This window comes from Gadus macrocephalus, chromosome 12 (assembly GCF_031168955.1).
Source record: "Gadus macrocephalus chromosome 12, ASM3116895v1".
Lineage (NCBI taxonomy): Eukaryota > Metazoa > Chordata > Actinopteri > Gadiformes > Gadidae > Gadus > Gadus macrocephalus.
This window is the reverse complement of record NC_082393.1, coordinates 10606523-10628956: the sequence shown is the minus strand read 5'-3', so window position 1 is coordinate 10628956 and position 22434 is coordinate 10606523. Positions and strand designations below refer to the sequence as shown.

At 44.9% G+C, this 22434-nt stretch overlaps 1 protein-coding gene across 7 annotated transcripts in view; it reads left to right on the top strand.

Moving 5' to 3' along the window:
• Nucleotides 1-22434, top strand: part of prrc2c (proline-rich coiled-coil 2C) — a 59785-nt gene that overhangs the window by 18863 nt on the left and 18488 nt on the right. For all 7 annotated transcript variants that reach the window (XM_060068007.1, XM_060068004.1, XM_060068006.1 and 4 more), the window contains 6 exons: nt 71-2515; nt 14362-14525; nt 14844-14998; nt 15089-15485; nt 16937-17022; nt 20765-20959. In XM_060068007.1, the coding sequence (XP_059923990.1) occupies nt 71-2515; nt 14362-14525; nt 14844-14998; nt 15089-15485; nt 16937-17022; nt 20765-20959 (3442 nt within the window). The remainder of the gene's footprint in view (nt 1-70; nt 2516-14361; nt 14526-14843; nt 14999-15088; nt 15486-16936; nt 17023-20764; nt 20960-22434) is intronic.

Sequence of the window (22434 nt, the reverse complement as noted above, 5' to 3'; positions counted from 1 at the left end):
CACCCCCATGTATCCCACAGAAATCACTTTTTTATATATGATCCAAGATGAGTTTTTTTCTGTTCTGCAGGCTGGATTCTGGTTTGGATCTGGACAGAGGCCTTTCTGCCATGTACCCGCAGGACCACAGTTCACTGGATTCACGAAAAAGTGACTTTTTCCGGGAACCCGCAGAGGCACTGTCTCCATTTGGACAGGGCCAAGATGACCTCTCACGCCCTCTGGACAGAGCCCCTGTGGGCTCTGGTTTTGATCTGGATGACCCAGGTCTGCCTAGCGGGGAAGAGGTAGAAGCCCTTGGCCAGGCCATGCTTCAGAGGAGCGTGTCCCATGGCTCAAACCAATCAATAAAAATTGATGAGCCCAGGTTCGAGGTTCTGTCCATGGGTGCTAAATCTATGGAGCTGCTCGATGCAGTGGAGAAAGCCGAAGAAAAGCTACGTCATGAGTCATTTTCTCAGCCATTGAGCTGTAGCAGGGCTACACCACAGGCTGATATCCTCCACAAACCAGAGAAGCTGGCCTTGCCCGCCTCCAGCAAGCAGAAAGCAGAGTTGCGCTGGGGCGGGAGGTCCGGAGCGTGCCGAAGGGAGGGTCTAAGTGGAGAGAGGCCCCTGCGCCGGTCGGGCCCTATAAAGAAGCCTGTCCTGAGGGACATGAAGGAGGAACGCGAACAACGGGAGGAGAGGGAGAAACGCCTAGAGAAGGGTGAGCGAGGGGAGAACCCCAAAAAGGAAGCTGCACCTAAAGCTCAGTCCGCTGCCGACGCCATTTCAGAGGGGTTCAGGGCTCAGAGTGAAGGCCCAAGAGTGGCAGCCGAGCCCACCGAGGTGGCCCAGGGCCTGCAAATGACAAGAGACTCTCAGCCTTCTTCTGGAGTCCCAACCCTGTCTTCACAGGAAGATAAACTAGAGAAACCGGCAGGTCACATCGTGCATCCAGAACCCAAACTTCCCTCCAGGAAAGAGTCAAACCTCCCTCCAAGGGCATACCGGCGTGAGGAGCGAGAGAGGGATAGGGATAGGGATAGGGAGCGGGATAGGGAAATGGACAGGGACCGGGAGTGGCCTGCAGACGGCTTTAAAGGTCGTGGCCGTGGAGAGTATTATGCCAGAGGTAGGAGCTACAGAGGGACATACGGTGGGAGGAGCAGGGGAGGTCGCGGTCGTAGCCGAGGGGAGTACCCTTTCCGGGATCCTCGCTCCCACGCTGATCTCCCAGTGGGCGGGGCCGCTTCTTTCCGGAATAGGGAGGAGAGCGAGACGCGCAGCGAGAGCTCTGACTTTGAAGTCATGCCAAAGCGCCGGCGGCGCCGTGGTTCTGATACAGATTCAGAGAGCGAGGGCGGAAGAGAGTCGGCCAGTGACACGGGTCCCTCGGACCGAGAGCCCAGCACAAAACCCAACCGATCACTCAGACGGGAACTGCCCAGTGAGACCCGGCCTGCTCCCCACAAGCCGGGTTTCGGACCCCCTCACAACGGGGAGAGGGGTGGGCCAAGAGGGGAGGATGAGAGCAGGCCCAAGCCAGGGTTTCTCCCCAAGGGAGAGCCATCTCGTCGGGGTCGGGGAGGGCTGTACAGCAGGCGTGGCGGAACCAGGGAGCGAGGAGGCTCCCGCTCTGTACCCCTCAGGAGGCCTGGTACCAGAGAGTCCTCTCAGTGGCCCTCCAAACCCATGGAGACATTTAGGCCAGAGGACACAGAGTCTGCATCCTCAAGGTATGACCATCCAGCCAACGATCGGCGGCCTCCAAAATACGATGTCAATAAGTTTAGGGAGGGGGCGTCTCAGAGTAGCAGGGAGAGACCTCGTCGGCCTAGGCCCGCCCGCCCCCCGAGGCAGGACAAGCCTCCGCGTTTCCGTAGGTTGAAGGAGAGGGAAGCAGCAGTGTTGGCTGGGGGAGACGCGGCCTCCATCCCCCCTGCCCCGCTACCCTTAGTGCCAGCAACCAGCACCACTGCTATCCCCTCCCCTGTGCCCCACACCATGTCCCCGGCCATTTCCAGGGCACCGGGAACCCCTGTCACCATGCCTGCAGAAGTAGGTGCCACCTTGCCTGCCCCTGATGCCTGCTCACACACTGAAGCGTCCCTGCCAGACACAGGCAGCCCCACCGTGGCCGTCGGCGGCACCAAGTCACCGGACCTGTCCAACCAGAACTCCTCAGACCAAGCCAACGAGGAATGGGAAACGGCGTCCGAGAGCAGTGACTTTAATGAAAGAAGGGAACGGGAGGAGAGGCGGGGAGCGCTTGAGGCGGCCAACGCAGCGGCCGCCGTAGCTCATGCTTCTGCCCCTCCACCTGCTGCCCCTCAGGGCTCCATGACCCCCACCAGGACCCCTCCTGATACGGTTCACAGACGCGACGGCACTGCAGCCTCCAAGAGGAGCTTCTCCAGCCAGAGGCCTCCGGATAGGCCCAACCGCAGGGGAAACAGTTGTCCCAAGCCGGGCCGTGGCTACGCTGCAGGCAAGGGGGAAAGACGGGGAGGAGCCAAAACCGGACGCAGAGGGTGAGTTTCAAACAAATGAGCCCTTGTCTAATTCTTGAGGCTTTACTTGGTTAAGCTTACCCTTAAACTTACACAACACAATGGGTAAGACTTCAGCATGTTGGTTTGAATAACCTGGTTTCTGTCAGGCATAAAGGGTAGGCCAATTGATGCAACTTTCAATAATCACCAACCTTTTTATGTGCCTGATTTGTGCCTTATTCGTGCTTGGCTGTGTGACGATGCTTTACAAGTAGGACAACTTGTCTGGATCACACTTTGCTCCCGAAACCCAACTATTCCTAGCGCGTGCATCACATTGCCCTTGTTGCTTTCGGAGTAATAGGCTGTGAAAAGATTTTTCATGATGGGCTAAATATAGTCTCTGCCAGAGGTGTCTTTAGTCTGTTCTCTGAGTTGGCGTTTCTGCTTAGAAATAAAATGTGTGACCGCCTGATCTACTTTTAATGTAACGTCAATTAGGGACGTTAATTTCCTGTTAACAATGTGTTTTGTGACAGACGGTAGTAGACTAGTCAAAAAAAAGCATGATAAAATAATATTTAAACAACTGCAGTGATTCCCATCACATCAAATGCCTGCTTTCAAATTTATCAAGAAGACCTAACTAGAGAGGCAGATTTGGTCATGAGTACCCCCTCTGTCTATACTGCTATACTCAGCTGCAGCTGATAGGTCTCGTGCCACTCGTTTGCTAGTGCAAGCATCTAGCAGCAGTTCCAGGCTGCGTGGAGAACTCAAACACTGTAAGGTTAGGCTTAATTATGCGGGGATAAGGTTAGCTTGTCAACTTTTAAATACAGTGAATCTACAGTTTTAGCTGGAATTCGAAGACTGAAAAAATTATGTGTTTTGGATTAAGTTTTATGAAAGGGGGGGGTGTTATCCCCATGGTTACGATCCACAAACTTTGTGATCTTTTTAGTACCGTCGTTGTTACCGAGTGTTATAATAATCGAAAGTCACTGATTTAACGAAATTTTGATTTAGTTTCTCTTATTAGCACTTTTTCATATAGTAGGTCTGAACATCACCGACAAGCTATTATGAGAAACTTTAATATTTTGTTTAGATAAAGCATGAATCATAGGAAGGAGCCTGTGCCAGTGCATTGCTCCTTTTTCTTCATTTTCTGGCGAATAAATGTACCGGTCGTCAACTTTGTGGGCCAGTTTACAACCCAGTTTGTTTTAATCACTGTTTAGTTGCAAATTCTCGTCCACACAATGTATTATCTCTTCATAGTGGTTTTATGCGATCAATCTCAACTTTAAGACAAAAACAATAAAGGTAAGACATTTTTTTTTGTTTTATGTGAGTTTTAGTCAGTGATATGGTTTGGAGTCATTGGAGGCCCAGCTTTCATATAATGTAGTTTTTGCAGGTCAAATTTTGTGAAAAAGAACGCTATTGCTGTGCATGTGCACAGTTTGAAACACAAAACCTTGTTCTTGCATATGGGTATACATTTGTCTTTTGTCTTTCCTTGGGAATTTGCCCCAAATCCAAAGTACTTTTAAACAGCACTCATACAGTTTTCTTTCTCTTCCAAAACTGGTCCCGTGTTTGCTAAATTTTAGCTATCACCATCACACAGAGCAATGAGACTAGTGCCAAATTACTGCCGGAGACCGCACTGCGAGTTAGTGAGAGGAGGCGTGGCTATGTGGGCAATGATTTGTGTCGGTTAACTCGCTGAGTGTGTGTTGGTTTCACTTCACACAAAAAGATGATCAGTTGACTTATTGGAAGTTGGACGGACACCGCGTCTCTAGCCCACTGTTTAATTTCTCCTCAATTCTTAAAGGTCCCATGACATGAAAATCTCACTTTATGAGGTTTTCTAACATAAATATGAGTTCCCCTAGCTAGAGCTGTAGCGACGCGTCGATGATGTCGACGTCAAAAATTCGTCGATTTTCGACGGAGAAATAAAGTATATTATTAAGAATTTTTTGGTATTTATTTGAGATACATTATGGTTTTTATTAATCGAGCAACAGAAAAATAGATAATCGTCCAATTAGTCATTAGATTAGTCGACTAATCGATAAAATAATCGCCCGATTAATTGTTTAATAAATAATCGTTTACCCCTAGCCTGCCTATGGTCCCCCAATGGCTAAAACTTGCGTTTGGTGTAAAACGAGCACTAGCTGTTCTGCTCGCCTTTGAAAAAACGGAGGCTCAAGTGCGCTGATTTGGAATGTCTGTATTCATGACGTCATCAGGAATCTCAGCTCCTCCCCTTACTCTGCCTGGCCCGCCCAGAGACGTTGGCCCGCCAATGAGACTCGACCGTGCGAGCGCCACGTGTGTGTGTGTGTGTGTGTGTGTGTGTGAATACACACACTTTAACGCAAGTGTTTCTTGTCGGTTCTTTGACGTGTCTTGTATTTCCACAACGAGACTGTTGTGGGGGTTATCTGAGCCATGGTTGAGAAGGAATTGGGGGAAAGGGACTTTGGCTTTGACTGGCTGAAGTACATGAACTGCGTCATGCCGCCGGTTGCTGCGAGGCACCAATCGCCCGGCAGCCGGCAGCAGGCAGCGTGCGGTTCAGTCGACTTCAGGTTGATGTGAAAGTGGAAGAACCAGAGACGTCGCAGAACCCGACAAAGTCGTTTGTGATTCATTATATCGTCTGGAGGCGCACACAGCTTTTGGCCGTGATAATATGTATTAAATGATATAGATTTCTATGTATTATATGATATTATTTAGATATAGAGCTCCAGGACTGTAACGCAAGTGTTGTACACTTCCTTTTTATTTGGATAACCGTTCTGTCGGACTCTCGTCTCTGGTATTTCTACAACGAGACTCGTATTGGGGGTTATCTATCTCAGCCAAGGTTGAGAATGAATTGGGGGGAAGGAACTTTGGCTTGGACTCCCTCAAGTACATGAACCACGACATGGAGGAGAAAGGGATTGTTGGCGGCTAATGTCTCCAGCTTGAGACCCGCTGAGGGACCACCGCCGGAGGCGGAGGTGCCTAAGCGCTGCCCGGCAACGATCCCTTTCTCCTCCTTGTCGCGGTTCAGTCTACTTCACATTCATGAGGACGTTGAAGAACCAGGAATGTCGGAGAACCCAACGCGGTCGTTTGAGATTCATAATATCGGCTCACACAGCTTTTGGCCGTTATAATATATATCATCATATGATATAGATATCTATGTAGGCTATATGATAATATTTAGATATAGAGCTCCGGGACTCCCGTGTGTTCTAGAATATTTACAGAACACGGCTAAAGGCTGTGTGCGCCTCGCCATTGCGATACATCCACTGTAAACAGAGCGCATGGTGCAAGCTTCTCAGGGCCACACCCCCACCCTCCTCCTTGACCCGCCTCGCTCCTCCTCATTTGCATTATAGCTACAGACACCAAAACAGCGCATTTGGGGGAAGCTCAATGTGCGACTGGCTCGGAGTGGCTGTAACTCTGCACCACGGCTGAATTTCAGGAACGTCTTTGAATACTGTGTTAGTTGCCCACTAATACCTATATTAAAGAATACATAAAATAGCATGTCATGGGACCTTTAATTATTCCCGCATGCGAGCAGCGGAGAAGATGATCTCTAAATTATTATGGACAGTAGACTAAACGCTATAAGACTACAGTAGCCATGTCATTCCATGATCTTTTGGTGTGAAGTGAAAAAAATTATCCCTCACAACATTTTTCTGTCTCCTCCAAACTAAACAAGTGGCGTCTCTTCGGAGCTGTCCTTTTCTTAAAGGAGCCGCGGCAATGTTTCGAATGAGTTCCTAACGCTGCCCTCTTCCGATTGGCCCTGCTCTCTACTAGGGCTGGGATAAACGATTATTTTTTAAACGATTAATCTAGCAATTCTTTTTTCGACTGCAGGATGAGGAAAACGATTCATTTTTTCAGTTTGATTCGATTATCTCCCCATTAATTGACTAATGGCAATTTATACATGTTGATTCACATGTCTGAATATTCACATGTCTGAATGATAAAAACATGAATTCCTTATCAATGCAATACATGTTTATTGCCTTAAAAAGTGCAGACAGTGCAAAAAGTGCAAAGTAATGCATTCTTAGAAGTCAGACGTAGCATTCAATAAAACCTTGAGGCCTTGAAAACACAAAGGTCTTCCGTCCATCTCCATTTTGCAAAGACGACATATCACGGAATCGTTTCCTTTTACATTAAAGAATTCCCATACTTTAGAGGAAGGAGTGCGTGGCGCTGTCATGCCAAATTTGTACCGGCTGCCAAATTTGTACCGGCCTACGTCATCAGTTGTTGACAAATTCCAAACCTGCCTGGCAACAGACGACGCGATCGTCTGTTGCCTGGCAACGGGCGATCGCGTCGAATGACGTAGGAAGGTTCCTGAACATTCGCGAACTTTCATGCTCGTTCATTGCACTCCTTCATTGAGCGAGACGAGAGGTTTTTGAAACCTGCTTTAAACACTAAATTCGATTAAACAATTCAATACAAATATAAAGTAAAAATAAGTGTTATCTAGCGATCCGTTATCTGTATTACCGTATTTTCCGGACTATACGTCGCTCCCGAGTATTAGTCGCATCAGTCAAAAAATGCTCCATGACGAGGAAAAAAACATATGTACGTCGCATCGGTGTATAAGTCGCATTTATTTTTAAACATTTAAATTTTCGCCAGTCCCGGACAAGTTTTTCACTCACCCCAAACTTTCTTTCTGTTGCTCGATTGCCGTTTTCGGCTGCATACTTTATAATCTGCAGTTTAAATTGTGCAGTATAGCTTTTTCTTTTTGGCGGCATTTTATTTTGTGTTCTCTTTTGTTTTGTCTACGGTCTAGTTTATTTATAATTTATTCGGTGGTGCAGTAGGCTTGCAGCGTTCAGTTGTAGGCCTAATGAATGACTGCCATCTTGCGGCCGAAGATTATGTACGCACAATTTTGGCATATAAGTCGCTTCGAAATATAAGTCGCAGGGCAAGCCAAACTACAAAAAAAGCGCGACTTATAGTCCGGAAAATACGGTATGTTATTTGGTGTTCGGCAACATAAGCGCGAATGTTTTTGAAACCTGCTTTAAACCCTCAGTTTACTAGCTAAATTCGATTAAACAATTCAATACAATACAAATATAAAGTAAAAACAAGTGTTATCTAGCGATCCGTTATCTGTATTATGTTATTTCGTCTTTGGAAACATGAGCCGAATGTTTTTTTAAACCTGCCCGGCAACGGACAACCCAATCAAATCAGTTGTCAAGTTGTCAACAACTGATGACGTAGGCCGGTACAAATTTGGCAGCCGGTACAAATTTGGCATGACAGCGCCTTGCACTTATGAAAGTATGCGGAGCCACTCGCGTTGCTACTACGCTCCTGCGCCGCCATCTTTGTTTTGGGTTTTTCGAATCGAAGCGCATTTTTCGCGTCGATGTAAATTATGCGTCGACGTCATCGATTATGTCGACGCGTTGTCCCAGCCTTAAGGCCGATCCATACCTCCGGATCCGGACGAAAATCGTCCGTCGCCCCAAACGTTGCCCCCGGAACTACCCTTCATACCTCCGTCTGGTTTCAGCGTTGTTATGGATGTTACGCAATAAATCCTCTAGAGGGCAGTGACTGTCGTTTCACAAATTATCGCAAACATAACATCTATTGAGATGATTTTGCTTTGCGTCATCCGAAATCGGCAAAAAACAGTGCAAAAAGTGTGCGGTGACATGTCACACCCCTCACCAACCCGCAGATTATCTCCTCAAAATGTTGTTAAATGACCAATTACAACTCATTGCCAAAGCAGGGGAAAAATGAAATAAAAAGGTCAGGTTTATAGTATAATATAAGTATAAAACGTTAAATACAATAGGCCCATATGCATATCAGATAGTGTTTCCCACAGACCAAGGACCAATGTGTGGTGCGCGGCATCAGCGCACGAGTTTAGTTTTTACCTGAACTTTTGATTCTGTGACATTCAAGGAATGAATTGCAACAGACGACTAAAGTTGGAGGTCTTTATTTAAAGTACAAATAATCTCAAGACTTACCTGAACCAATATTTAACTTTTTTAGGAAATATAAAATAAATAGTAACAATATACTACTAGGTAGAACAAGGCAACTAACTAAAATAATGAATGCAATGCACATATTGTCAGGGAGGGCAGCCGACTGAGGTCTAAGGACATGGAAGGCTCCTTGGATGTCCAGCTCCTGGAACCTCCTTTTCAGTTCTGTCTCCAGGCCAGTAATGTAGGGTTGGATGACCTACAATGAACAGATCAGCACATTTTCTCTACCAGGAACAGAAGGATCAAAATTACTTTCCCTACTCTTATTTTTTTAAAGTTAAAATCTACACTAATCTGTTTCCACCTCACCTGTTGTTTCAGCAACATTTTGTCTGCTGTCCTCTTGGCCTATATTAATCAGTATCTCTCCTGAACAGCCCGGCCCCTGAGAAGCACTGGGTTGTTCAGCACTGTTTGATGCCTAGGAACATTCGAAATAAATTGATTATATATTTAATAAACATTTACTAGCCACAGCCATTTGACTGTTCAACTTAATTTCAGACTAAGCTAACTACCTCCTCAAGCTGCTCCGTCTTGTCTGGACGAGGCCTTTTTTGGTACAGAAAAAACTTTTCAATACTCTGGTTTAAAGCAACAAACATTCAGAGTCAGAATAAAATAATATTAAGAATAGAATGTAAAATGTTTTCTACTCTTTTTGATATGGGCACCGTACGTATAGGCCTATCTAAACTATAACCGCATTTCATCTTAATCGCAGTGTTCGCTGCGTTACCAACGACGTTGTCTATGATGACGGGTGCGGGATGTTCAATATCAATAAAGTTGAGTTCATAAAGCTAATATTACATTTTCTGAGTTAACAAAAAATGTGGGCAGGTGTGTTAGACCACAGTATATCATACTAACCTTTGGTAAACTGCAAATGTCGCAGACCGTCTTCTCTGTGCCAAATATATTTTTCCATTGACCTCAAGCATTGCGCGTGGACAGGAGGAGCGGGCGAATCAGCCGTCAGTGAGTTTGCATGTAACTCCGCGTTTATATGCGGACACATCTGATTCACATAGATGTGGAAGAACAGCTCAATCGGAATAGAAAAGTATCATATATATATATATATATATATATACGCTAGGGGTGTAACGATACATCGATGTAGATCGATACATCGATTGATTGGCGAACGATCCAACTGCATCGATGCAACGGCCAAACATCGATGCATATCGCAGTATTACACCCTTTTATTATTATATATCTCCTTTCGCGGGTGTTTGTGAAACTATTTCTGCGCAAAGCGCCAAGCCGCTCGTATCCATTCACCGGTTAAACGAGGCAACAGCGAGCACGTGTGAGCGCGAGGATGTCTAGTTTTGGTTTGTGTTGCCAGATTGGGCATATGTCCCGTTTTTCCAGCCTAACGTGATTAAAAGTAGCCAAATCGGGCTGAAAAATGTGCCCAATCTGGCAACACGGACGGCTTATCTTAACAGCCAAGATGATTCCGAGGGATGTTTTGTTTTTAGAAGAAAACTATCCACACAGATAGGTTGGGAATGGTCTACGTTCAAAATGAAAGATCATTACAGGCTCTTTAATTTAAGCCATAAAAAACCTTTGGCACTTAAATGCAATTATGTGGCACTTTATTATTTGTATTAAAAATTGATTTTTTTTGTTTTAAATATCCGGAAGAGCAAAGAAATAAAATTATGAATGATGTGTTAAATGGGCATATGATATCGTCTCATATCGATCGCATGCCCCTGAATCGAAATCGTATCGCGGCAGACTTTTGATATCGGCAAATATCGTATCGTTGTCCAATGAATCGATATAATATCGTATCGTGATGAAACCAGAGATTTACACCCCTAATATACGCCTCAATCGGTTCGGAATAGAATTCTATGCGAAATAGAATAGGTGGTGTAGTCCGCTAAAAAATACTTATTCCGATTAGTTTGGGGTTTAACTTGGAGCAGCTGCAGTAGTTTGCAATTGGTTCACTCCGTCTGTACTTTAATGCACACCGAACTTTACCGCTGTCAAGGAAATTGGATTTATTGCCTGATTCACGTCTTTGTTATTATCACTCCGTAGTAGTTACAGTAGTCCGGTAACTTATCAACCCCAGCGTGTCCGGTTGCTAAGCGATGGGTGACGTGTGTGTGTGTGTGTGTGTGTGTGTGTGTGTGTGTGTGTGTGTGTGTGTGTGTGTGTGTGTGTGTGTGTGTGTGTGTGTGTGTGTGTGTGTGTGTGTGTGTGTGTGTGTGTGTGTGTGTGTGTGTGTGTGTGTCAGGGAGAACGAGTGCTATGCGGAGATGAATGGACGGAACAATTTTTAGATTTCAAAATCGCGTTATAAAAAAGAAAAAGACAGAATCAATTCGTGGCGCTCGATGTTGATTCTGTGGCGCCGCGCCACACAATGGTCTATGTATGGGAAACACTGAGATATTATACTACTCTACTACTACTACTGTTTTTGCGAACGGTCTGACTTTTGACTCTATACTGCCGCCTCGATTTCCGGTGATATTGCTCCGGTTCTCCCGGAGCACTCCGGATTCGTACGCTCAGAGGCGACGGACCCATTTACGGACGAAACACCTCCGGGACCGGACAAAACGGCCCGTATCCGTATTTACCGTAGGGTGTGAATGGGCCTTTACTCTCTACACACGGCCAACTTGCAGTAAGCATGCCTCGTGTTTCAATTCAAACACAGGTCGTGCCGCAATTAGAGCTACTGCCTCTCACTCGGAGAGTTTGTGTATGTATGAGTCGGAGGCAGAACGGGAGAGATAAGCAGAGTTACGAAATAGCTGGCACGGCTCGAAAATGGCTGTTATTTCAAATGGCACATTTTAATCTGATCGGTTAACCGGTTAATGAGGCTCTGTGGTCGGTCAAGAATATTTTACATTTTCGCCATCCCTACTAGGGACCGGTTCATGTAATGTCAGCTGGAACTAAAACAGTAGCAGGAATGTGACTTTTAATTCTGCAGGATTTAATTGGATTGTTCAAAAGTGTGTATGCAAAATATTTAAAGCAGATGCCTGTCTAATACTAATACAGTGTTTCCTGCAGGATTTTTTTCATTAGCGGTGGTGTGGTCCCCGATCCCTCTAGGGGGGTCCAGGGGCATGCCCCCCCGGCTGGAATTTATTTGTACCCTTTACATTGGAATGCATGAATCTGGTGCACTTTGAGAGGAGAATATGCACTTAAATCCTATTCAAACAGTCCTGTGTATTACTGTAGATGGGATTATTGGTGTTGTAACTTTGCCTTTTGTGTCTTCATTTACAGATTTTTATATTTTTGTATAGTAATATTTAAACAAAAAATGCCACAACGCAAATATAATTTGCCCAATTTATTTACAGATTTTTGCCTAATGCTTAAACACTAAACATGGTTGCTATGCCCAAAGCATAACTGTTTTTTACATAAGACACTTTGTTCAAAAATGAAATCTCCTGCAACAATGGGCAAAACACATCTTTTTAAATTATAAACCTAACTAAACCCTTTGTGAGACAGTGAGAGTCAGGGGAAGAGGACAAGAGAGCGATGATAAGCTTGTTATTGCTTAAAACACTTCTTCTTAGTCTTGGGAGTCAAAAAGTGATGAGAAAATTATAAAATAAATAAAATAATAATAAATAAAAAAAAGTTATACATAATAGAAACTATTCATGATCTTTTAAGAAGTCCTTAGGTTTTTTCCCTGCATTTATGCTAATGACCACATGCTTACAGGCGATTAGCATAAATCCCTAACTAAAATACGCGATAAACAGATTTTATATGGCAATAAAGAACAACATCTATGGATCTAACAGTATGGATTCATTTTTCAAAGTTCCCGAAAATACCTAGGCTATAAATTCCTGACTGGATATAAGCTCCTGTAAAGGCTATGAGTGATCCCAAAAAGAGCGACAACACGCACACACACACATAGGCCTACACACACTCACACAATACTAGAGGAAAAACGGCACGGAGGTTGCGGTTTATAGATACAATAAAATGATTGGGCTCAGAGGGTTTTTAACACTGGTGGTCATGTAGCGACACATTTTAGCGTCTGTCTGTCTGTCTGTCTGTCTGTCTGTCTGTCTGTCTGTCTGTCTGTCTGTCTGTCTGTCTGTCTGTCTGTCTGTCTGTCTGTCTGTCTGTCTGTCTGTCTGTCTGTCTGTCTGTCTGTCTGTCTGTCTGTCTGTCTGTCTGTCTGTCTGTCTGTCTGTCTGTCTGTCTGTCTGTCTGTCTGTCTGTCTGTCTGTCTGTCTGTCTGTCTGTCTGTCTGTCTGTCTGTCTGTCTGTCTGTCTGTCTGTCTGTCTGTCTGTCTGTCTGTCTGTCTGTCTGTCTGTCTGTCTGTCTGTCTGTCTGTCTGTCTGTCTGTCTGTCTGTCTGTCTGTCTGTCTGTCTGTCTGTCTGTCTGTCTGTCTGTCTGTCTGTCTGTCTGTCTGTCTGTCTGTCTGTCTGTCTGTCTGTCTGTCTGTCTGTCTGTCTGTCTGTCTGTCTGTCTGTCTGTCTGTCTGTCTGTCTGTCTGTCTGTCTGTCTGTCTGTCTGTCTGTCTGTCTGTCTGTCTGTCTGTCTGTCTGTCTGTCTGTCTGTCTGTCTGTCTGTCTGTCTGTCTGTCTGTCTGTCTGTCTGTCTGTCTGTCTGTCTGTCTGTCTGTCTGTCTGTCTGTCTGTCTGTCTGTCTGTCTGTCTGTCTGTCTGTCTGTCTGTCTGTCTGTCTGTCTGTCTGTCTGTCTGTCTGTCTGTCTGTCTGTCTGTCTGTCTGTCTGTCTGTCTGTCTGTCTGTCTGTCTGTCTGTCTGTCTGTCTGTCTGTCTGTCTGTCTGTCTGTCTGTCTGTCTGTCTGTCTGTCTGTCTGTCTGTCTGTCTGTCTGTCTGTCTGTCTGTCTGTCTGTCTGTCTGTCTGTCTGTCTGTCTGTCTGTCTGTCTGTCTGTCTGTCTGTCTGTCTGTCTGTCTGTCTGTCTGTCTGTCTGTCTGTCTGTCTGTCTGTCTGTCTGTCTGTCTGTCTGTCTGTCTGTCTGTCTGTCTGTCTGTCTGTCTGTCTGTCTGTCTGTCTGTCTGTCTGTCTGTCTGTCTGTCTGTCTGTCTGTCTGTCTGTCTGTCTGTCTGTCTGTCTGTCTGTCTGTCTGTCTGTCTGTCTGTCTGTCTGTCTGTCTGTCTGTCTGTCTGTCTGTCTGTCTGTCTGTCTGTCTGTCTGTCTGTCTGTCTGTCTGTCTGTCTGTCTGTCTGTCTGTCTGTCTGTCTGTCTGTCTGTCTGTCTGTCTGTCTGTCTGTCTGTCTGTCTGTCTGTCTGTCTGTCTGTCTGTCTGTCTGTCTGTCTGTCTGTCTGTCTGTCTGTCTGTCTGTCTGTCTGTCTGTCTGTCTGTCTGTCTGCACTCGCTACTGCTAGAATCAATGTGACTTTGCAACCGTGTAGGGTAGCCTACTGCAAACAACTGCCACACTCGCTGTGTATTTTTCTTCTTTGATGTTGGTTACGTGACGATGTGCCGCGTGCTGCGCAATTGACGTTACGCGCTGTACATTTTCTAAAAGGAGCTACGTATAAAAAAAATTATAAATAAATTAGGAGAAGGATTTTTATTGCAGCGGCGGCTGTGTGAACGTGGGGGAAACACTGTAATACCATAATATTTGAGTTGTGAAACTACCAAACTAGTTTTATAATCTCAGCAATGTGAGTCTTATTGAGATTTATGTTGTGTATATGGTCCCCCAAGCATGTGTTTGTCTCTGGCTCTGACCAAATTGACATCCTATGGATCCCGCAGCGCTGCAGGACAACAGAATCCAGATTCTTCCTCGGCAGCTGCAGGCTCGGGGGCCCAGAGAGGCTCTAAAGATCTTCCCACACGCCGCAAAGACGATGCCAAACAGCCCGCCAAGAAGCCCAAAGAGAATGCTCTCTCCCAGTTTGACCTCAACAACTACGCCAGTAAGGGACCATGCTTTGTCCTCTTCTTCAGTCTGATCATTTAATGTATCATTTGGGACAAGGGTCACAAATTAACTTTAAAAATGTTGTATTGAAATAACGGCAAAATCAGATGGCCATTTTTCATCATATACACCTCATCATCCTATCAAAAGGTCAAGTCATTGCAGGTTTAATGATGGACATTTTTTTGTATGATTAGGACTACATCTCCCTACATCTGTTACTATTTATCCGAGCAGTGCACTCTCAGTAAAAGACAAATGATAGAGTGCTGTGTTTGTGTGTGAGCCTAACTCTGTCTCCCCCCCACTCCAGGTGTAGTAATCATAGATGACCACCCTGAGGTCACCACCACGGAGGATCCTCAGTCCAGTGCAGTGGATGACGGCTTCACCGAGGTGGTGTCTCGAAAGCAGCAGAAACGACTGCAGGATGAGGAAAAGCGGAAGAAGGAGGAGCAGACCCCTCAGGTGAAACGATGGAGGATGGCCCTTATGTTACTTACGGACATCTCTGTTTGGGTTAGTGATAAAGTCTTAACACCAGCTGTTCTCTTGCAGAACTGGGGTAAGAAAGGCTCTGGAGAGAAGGGCAGAGGAGGTGGAGGAAAACTCCCACCAAGATTCGCAAAGAAACAGTCATCACAACAGAACCACCAACAACAACAAAACTGCCAGCCTCAGCCCTCGCTGGTTGCTTCTGTATCTAGTGCCCCTTCCCAACCCCAGGCCCCCATCTCTGTCCCCCAGCACCCTCACCCAGCCCTCTCTCAACCAGCCACTGTCCACCTACCTCTGGAAGGAGTTGTGGCCCCTCTGCCTCCCATCGCCTCCCCTGCCGTGGACTTCACCTCCAAGAGCCTACCGCCGGCCACCTCACAAGCGCACAGCACCCTCGGTACGGAGCTTTGGGAGAACAAGATATCCGGCTCCACTGGGCTCCCTGATGTCAAGAAACGTGAGTAAAACGGTGAATACAATCCCCAGTGTATTGACTTGGTCTGTAGTTTAAAGGTGCAGTGTGTAAAACCTAGCGGCATCTAGCAGTGCGGTTCACAATTGCAGCAAGCAGGAACCCCCCCCCCCACCCACCCATACTTTTTCCAGCAGAAAAGCCGCGGTGTGTTGTACTTGCCTGTAAGGTCCTGGTAGGTAGTTATGTCAACATCAGCATTGAATAGCCAAGTGTAAAATTAGGAGGTTCTTGATAGATTTATAAATTGTATTAAGATTAGTCTGTAAAACCAGGGTTAGCTTACAAGTTGGATAGCGGTTGGGTAGTAAACCCAAAATCATTTTGTCTTATTTGATTTTCAACATGTTAATCTATGCAATTTTTTGCTCGTATTCAACATATCTCATTATAATGCTCATACACAACGATGGTACCAAAAAAAAATCGGGAGTTCATAAAACTCTTTGCTCCCAACGCTTTTTGATTCAAAGTTGAAAAAGGGAAAAAAAGTTTACTTGGTTCTGGTCTACTGTGCGAACATGGCAGGCTACATTTTAGAAGATCCTATATAGATTAGGGCCCGACCGATATTGATTTTTGAGTGCCGATGGCGATTGTTTTCAGAGAAAAATTACGATTTAATCGGCCGATTAAAAACAAAACAAAAAAAAACATATAAAACGTAGTTTTGATACCTTAAATATACTTTAAACACTTTTGACGAATATGTGAATTTAATGCAGAACCATTGAGTTTTAGAATACATTTACAGTCAAAAATGAGTGTAATGTAAAATAAAAAAATAACTCCCAATGTGCTGCGCTCATGAGCAGTGACTAACACGTGCGCGCTGAGCAGTATGGTCTCACCGTTAGAGTCTACAGTATAACAAATTAACATGGCCTGGGACCTAAAGAAAAACAGGCACAACATGCTCAAACAACGCGTCTTGTGTACATTGGTGAGGTGAGCGCGCAGCTGCCTGAGCGAGCGTGCTTTCATGTTGTACGGTAAAATTCAATCTCTTTTTTACTCCAGCTAAAGGTGTTAGTTAGCAAGGCGAGTAGGAGCGCACTCTGCAGGATACTAAGCGTAATAACATTTAAAAAAAAAAATAATCTGTTGTAATCTGCGTCTTTTTGGCAGATGTTGATTATTTTCAAGAAGGCTATAATCGGCCGATTAAATCGGCAGGCCGATGAATCGGTCGGGCCCTAATATAGATACAATCATTGTAGTGTTAAGGACTAAAGTATTCGTAATATCATGGGTTTAATCTCTATTGAAAACGTATGACTAATATTCAATATCTGCCAATCTGTTCAGCTAGATGCCACTCAACTCTAGACTCTGCAAATTTAAGTCTTGGATGTGGCTTCATGCACGTTTTGCTACTGTACTGATGCACGAATGTTGGACCTTGACTCTAGCTAATGCATTGTTATTTATTCCAGTTGGGCCAATCAGCCCATTACACCCACCCTCAGTCAGTGCCTGGAACAAACCACTCACATCTTTCACAGGCACTGTGACCACTGAGGTAAGACTCTTGCATGCTTGTCTGTCATTTGTTGCATTGGAAAAAAAACATTCTTTAGATCAACGGTTCTAAAGAATAACTAGAAAATGCATTCCCAGCAGAAACTGTGTGACCGCTAAAAGCTGAATGAAAAGCATGCTGAAAAACAAAAATGTAAAAAGAGTTGAACTGAAGCCTGAAAGGTCAAATGTATTGCACTGCACTGCTGAACAACCTGGAAGCTGAAATGTATTGCAGTGCACTGCTGAAAACCATTGAAGCTGAAATGTAGTGCACTGTTCTGCAGAAGATCTCGAAAGGTCAAATGTATTGCAGTGCACTGCGGAAAAACCTGGAAGTTGAGGTAGTGGTAGTAGCAGCTGTAGTAGTAGGAGCAGCTGTTGTAATAGCAGCTGTTGTAGTAGCAGCTGTTGTAGTAGCAGCTGTTGTAGTAGCAGCTGTTGTAGTAGCAGCTGTTGTAGTAGCAGCTGTTGTAGTAGCAGCTGTTGTAGTAGCAGCTGTGGTAGTAGTAGCTGTGGTAGTAGTAGCTGTGGTAGTGGTAGCTGTGGTAGTAGTAATGGCCAGCGTTCACGCCAGACTTTTTCTTGGGCGTACAAATGTCACTATTCCAGAATATCGGACATTTGGAATATCTTCCGGACGTTTTTCACTAATAATTAAATAGTCACCAAAAGTCCACATTTAAACGACAAACGACCCAAACTAAGTTGCTTCAATAAATGCCATTTATTAAATTAGCCTAAGCAAAAAAAACATAACAGTGATTCTCAGCAAAAATGGTAAACGGGTAAAAAATAACTAATTCGATAATTGCAATTCTTGCAGGCTACTTTCGGCGCAACTTCATGGCATGGAAGTGCTCCGCTGCTCGCGAAAAGTTGAAGTCGCTCGAGATTTGTGCGTTCACACCAAACGCGATGGGGCGACAAGATCCCAGCCAAAGTGAACGTAGAGACGCATATCGGGCGAATTTTGTCCCGAGAGATTTGTTTTGATTTGTCGCGCCACACTTTCGCCGTGCACAGGCGAGCGCGTTCACGAGGATTTGTGCCGCGATAAATTCGCTTGAGTTGAAATATATCGACTTTGACGCGAATTGCGCGTGATGACAGCCAATCAGCGTTCAACAGCGTGGCCACTGAATGACGTGTATGTTCATGAATGCACGTTTGTGTTTGCCTCCCTGGTGAGCTCGGCCAGGAACCGCTACTGGTTTTCATATGCTACTGATTAATTCATACATGAATGCGAACTTTTCTTTTTTTTCTCAGACATGTGGGCCGTTTACATTTTATTATACCGGCCATTAGGGATGGGCACGAGTAGTAAATTCCAAACTCGAGTGATCGAAGGAATTCCTCGAGGATCAATCGAGTACTCGTTTAATCAAATCTATTTTCAGAATGCAACGCATCTGCAGCAGGAATAGGCCTGATGATGAACGGCAATATTACCAACCAAACATGTAATGCTTATTCTCCATCAAAACAGTCAGAGTTATCAGAGTATTCATTATTTATTTTTGCAAACGTTCAAAACACATTTTCCTTACAAAAATAAATATGCGTCTCACAATTTAAATCACGTCGAACCAAGGCCTGTAACAGTTTAAAAAAAAAAAAACGAAACAAGTAGCCTAACCATTGCAAATAATTTAAAGCTGCAAATAAAACGGCAGCAAATGGACTATGGAAATACTCAGCGTTGTGATGTTCTCTACACGGCCGGGATTAAAGCTACGTCTTGCGGCGGTGAAAATAGCCGACACACTTGGTTGCTGCGGGTCTGCTTTCCCGAACTCACCGTTGTGTTTCAGGAGCATATATGCTCCTGAAATCTAATTTAAAGAGATGGCGGTTAAAGCAAAGCGCAGCGAAGAATTGAAATACTTAAAAGAAATAGCAGATCATAAGGTGAAATGTAAAATATGCGCCTGAAATCGAGCTACCAGAAAGTACTATGCGGCAACATATATGTTGCCGCATAGTACTTTCTTGTAGCTCGATTTCGCTTGGCATATTTTACATTTCACCTTATGATCTGCTATTTCTTTAAAGTATTTCAATTCTTCGCTGCGCTTTGCTTTAACCGCCATCTCTTAACTTTTTGAATTCTGGCATGCCTGCACACGGCACGGAACGCGCCACACAGAAATGGATACAATTAATTTGCTTTGTGCCCACGGCATGCGTTAGTGGCGCCGACAGAAAATTGATACATTTGCTTCAGAAAACTTTGTGTGTGTATATGCAAACTCGAGTTTGCCTGTCCACCAACCGAGTTCATTTGTAACGCGGAGTACTCGAGTAATCGATTCCTCACGCCCATCCCCACCGGCCATGCGTGCGTGCAATCGGCCAATGTCCGGCTATAGCCGGCTAATGTGAACACTGGTAATGGCACTAGCTGAGGTGGTCATGATGGTAGTAGTTGTACTAGCTGAGCTGGTGGTGGTGGTAGTAGTTGTACTAGCTGAGGTGGTAGTCAACGGCAGTAGAAAAGTTTAATAGTTTATATGAAGCAAAAAATGAAATTGTGTAATTTCATTGGGTTTAACACTAATCCAAATTTATGAATTCAATATCTACAGTGTGATTGCTGATACAGCATTCACACTAATAAAGAATAAGGCTAAAGATGTACAGGGGAGCAGGAGTTGAGTCTTATGTGGAGCCCCTGGTTTCAACCTCTATCAGTCGTTGCATGTTTCGGCTCTAAAGAAATATAGCAATCAGCGATTAGCTTTCTCATCTGGTCAACACAACAGATCAACAGAGGGCTCATGGTGTGTTCCTGATTCCTCGGTTGCAGCCTTCCGAGTTGGAAGTTGGGAAATCTCCCAGCTTTCTTGCGGCATTTCTCGGAGGCTCACTCGGAATTCTGAGTAGATCGAGAGCAGTAAAGACACAACAAAAATGGCTGCGCCCGTGAAAAGATTTATTTTCTTTGTAGTTGTACCATGTTGGTAATTTCAATGTAGATTTTAAATGCTCTTACACACTTGGTTACAATGCTACTTTATTCCGGCCACCAATGTATGCATTGCACGGTCTTGCTGTATGTGCAATACAATGTAAAGTTGTGTCATTTGTTTTTGGGGCTGGTTTGCTTAAGAGGTAAATGTAGCTAACGATAAACAACGACTAGCCAATTTCATGACACAATCACAAAGACAAACAGGAACGCTATAAATCTCATCTTCGTCTGCTTATCCGGGGTCGGGTCGCGGGGAGAGCAGCTCTAGCAGGGGGCCCAAGACTTCCCTTTCCCGGGCCACATTGACCAGCTCTGACGGGGGGGATCCGAGGCGTTCCCAGGCCAGTGTTGAGATATAATCTCTCCACCTAGTCCTGGGTCTTCCCCGAGGTCTCCTCCCCACTGGACGTGCCTGAAACACCTCCCAAGGGAGGCGCCCAGTGGGCATCCTTACCAGATGCCCGAACCACCTCAGCTGACTCCTTTCTAAGTAAAGGACCAGTGGCTCTAATCCGAGTTCCTCACAGATGGCTGAGCTTCTCACCCTATCCCTAAGGGAGACGCCAGGAACCCTTCTGAGAAAACTCATCTCGGCCGCTTGTACCCACGATCTACTGCTATCTGCTATAAATGCGGAGACCGGAAATGACGTCACAAATTGCAACTCGGAAAGGCTGGCGCCGAAGATTCAGGAACACACCATCACATTGTAATCTTTCCATGCTGTCCATAATAAATAATGTCCCCATCATTATTTTTATTATAGGGTTTGAAGTCTGGAGCTGAGGCGAGCACTGAGCTGGGAATGGACAGCATCCAGTTCGGAGCGCCGTCGTCCACTGGCAGCACAGACAGCGATGGTGTTCCCGCCCTGCTGGAGACCTGCGTCGAAAACAAACTGCCGGCCCCCAAGGAACAGAGGCAGAAACAGCCCCGTGCCGGAACAATCAAAACACAGAAGGTACGGAGGAACACCGGGGCCCCTACAAATTAGTGCTGAATAAATAATTTATTTACCGTAGTCTTTAGTCAGATTGGATCTGGTGATGTGCGAATAAACTTTCATGTTATGCATATTTACAGTATTAAATTGATTGTGTGATTGATTTGGATTAACTTTATTCTGGTTAAGCTTGAACTGTGTTTCTTTAAGATCCACACGTTTGGTCAGGAGTACCCCAAGTTAACCTTTCGTCACCTAACGTTGATTGGGAAAATTCGGACATCCAGCCGCCATTTTGTTGCCTTTTGCAGGTTGCCTAGGAACATTTGTTCATTATGAAGATAGACAAATGTCTATAAAATTGCATGAATGTAGGTGAAAGTGGTCAGAAAATATAACCTTCCAAAATGTTCATTTTAAGGTAATTGTTAAAGTGTCCCCTATGGCACGATCTGGATACATTTTGGAGAAGTTAATCTTGACGCATGTGCCTTTTGACTGCTCAAAGTTTGATGAATGGGTGAAGTTAACCTCCGGCTTTTGGTTAAGTTAAATTTGGATGATTTTGAGCCTCCGGCGGCCATGTTGATTTGCTAATCGACTTCATCTTACTTGAGCATTTGGAACCATTAGTCGTTTTTACACTGCCAAATATGCCCATCTTATGGCATGGTCCGCGAGTTTACAATCACCGAGCTAATATACCGGCTTGATTTCGCACCCCAATTTATCCTCTCAAACCCTACACATACTGGCCCTCATTTATCAAACGAACGTAGAAATGAGCGCAAATCTGAACGCATGATTCATCTTACGATAGGACCCACGTGAGATTTACGAAACCTTCGTATCACACCAATCCCAGCGTACGAAGGATCTTGGTGTTGATAAATACGGCGGCTGAGATCGATCGTAATTAACGTAACACGCCCATATAAAAGCACGTCTTCAGAAGTCTCGCCCCTAACTTTTACGACATGGAGAAACGTCCAACGGTAAAATAGAGGAATTTTTCCGAGACCCAAATGGAGACGCTCGGGTCACTGGTGGATGCGAACCGTCTGGTTTTATTTGGTAGCCTATAGCTGGCATTAAAGGCCAGCAAAAGAATGCTATATGGAAGGAAATAACTGTTGCAGTGAATAGTGTTTCCAATGTTCGTCGGGCTACGGAAGAGGTTTGTTAATTAAATTAATTAAATAATAAATTAAATGTACAACTTCTGTTATCCAGCTTAAAACATTTCACATATATGCTATTGTTTGCATTCCATTAAAGTTATTTAATTCCGAATAAGGTGAAGAAGAAATGGTCCGACATGAAGCTCAGCACCAAAAAAATCGTGTTGCGGCTGTGAAGCCGGCCAAGCAAGAAACGGGAGGAGGCCGGTGCAGTGCGACTGCAGCGTAACTCCCCGAGATTACTCTGACCATGTAGTGCGCCCTGATGTAGACGATGCCCAACGTTGCTATTTTGGAAAATAAAAGAATCGT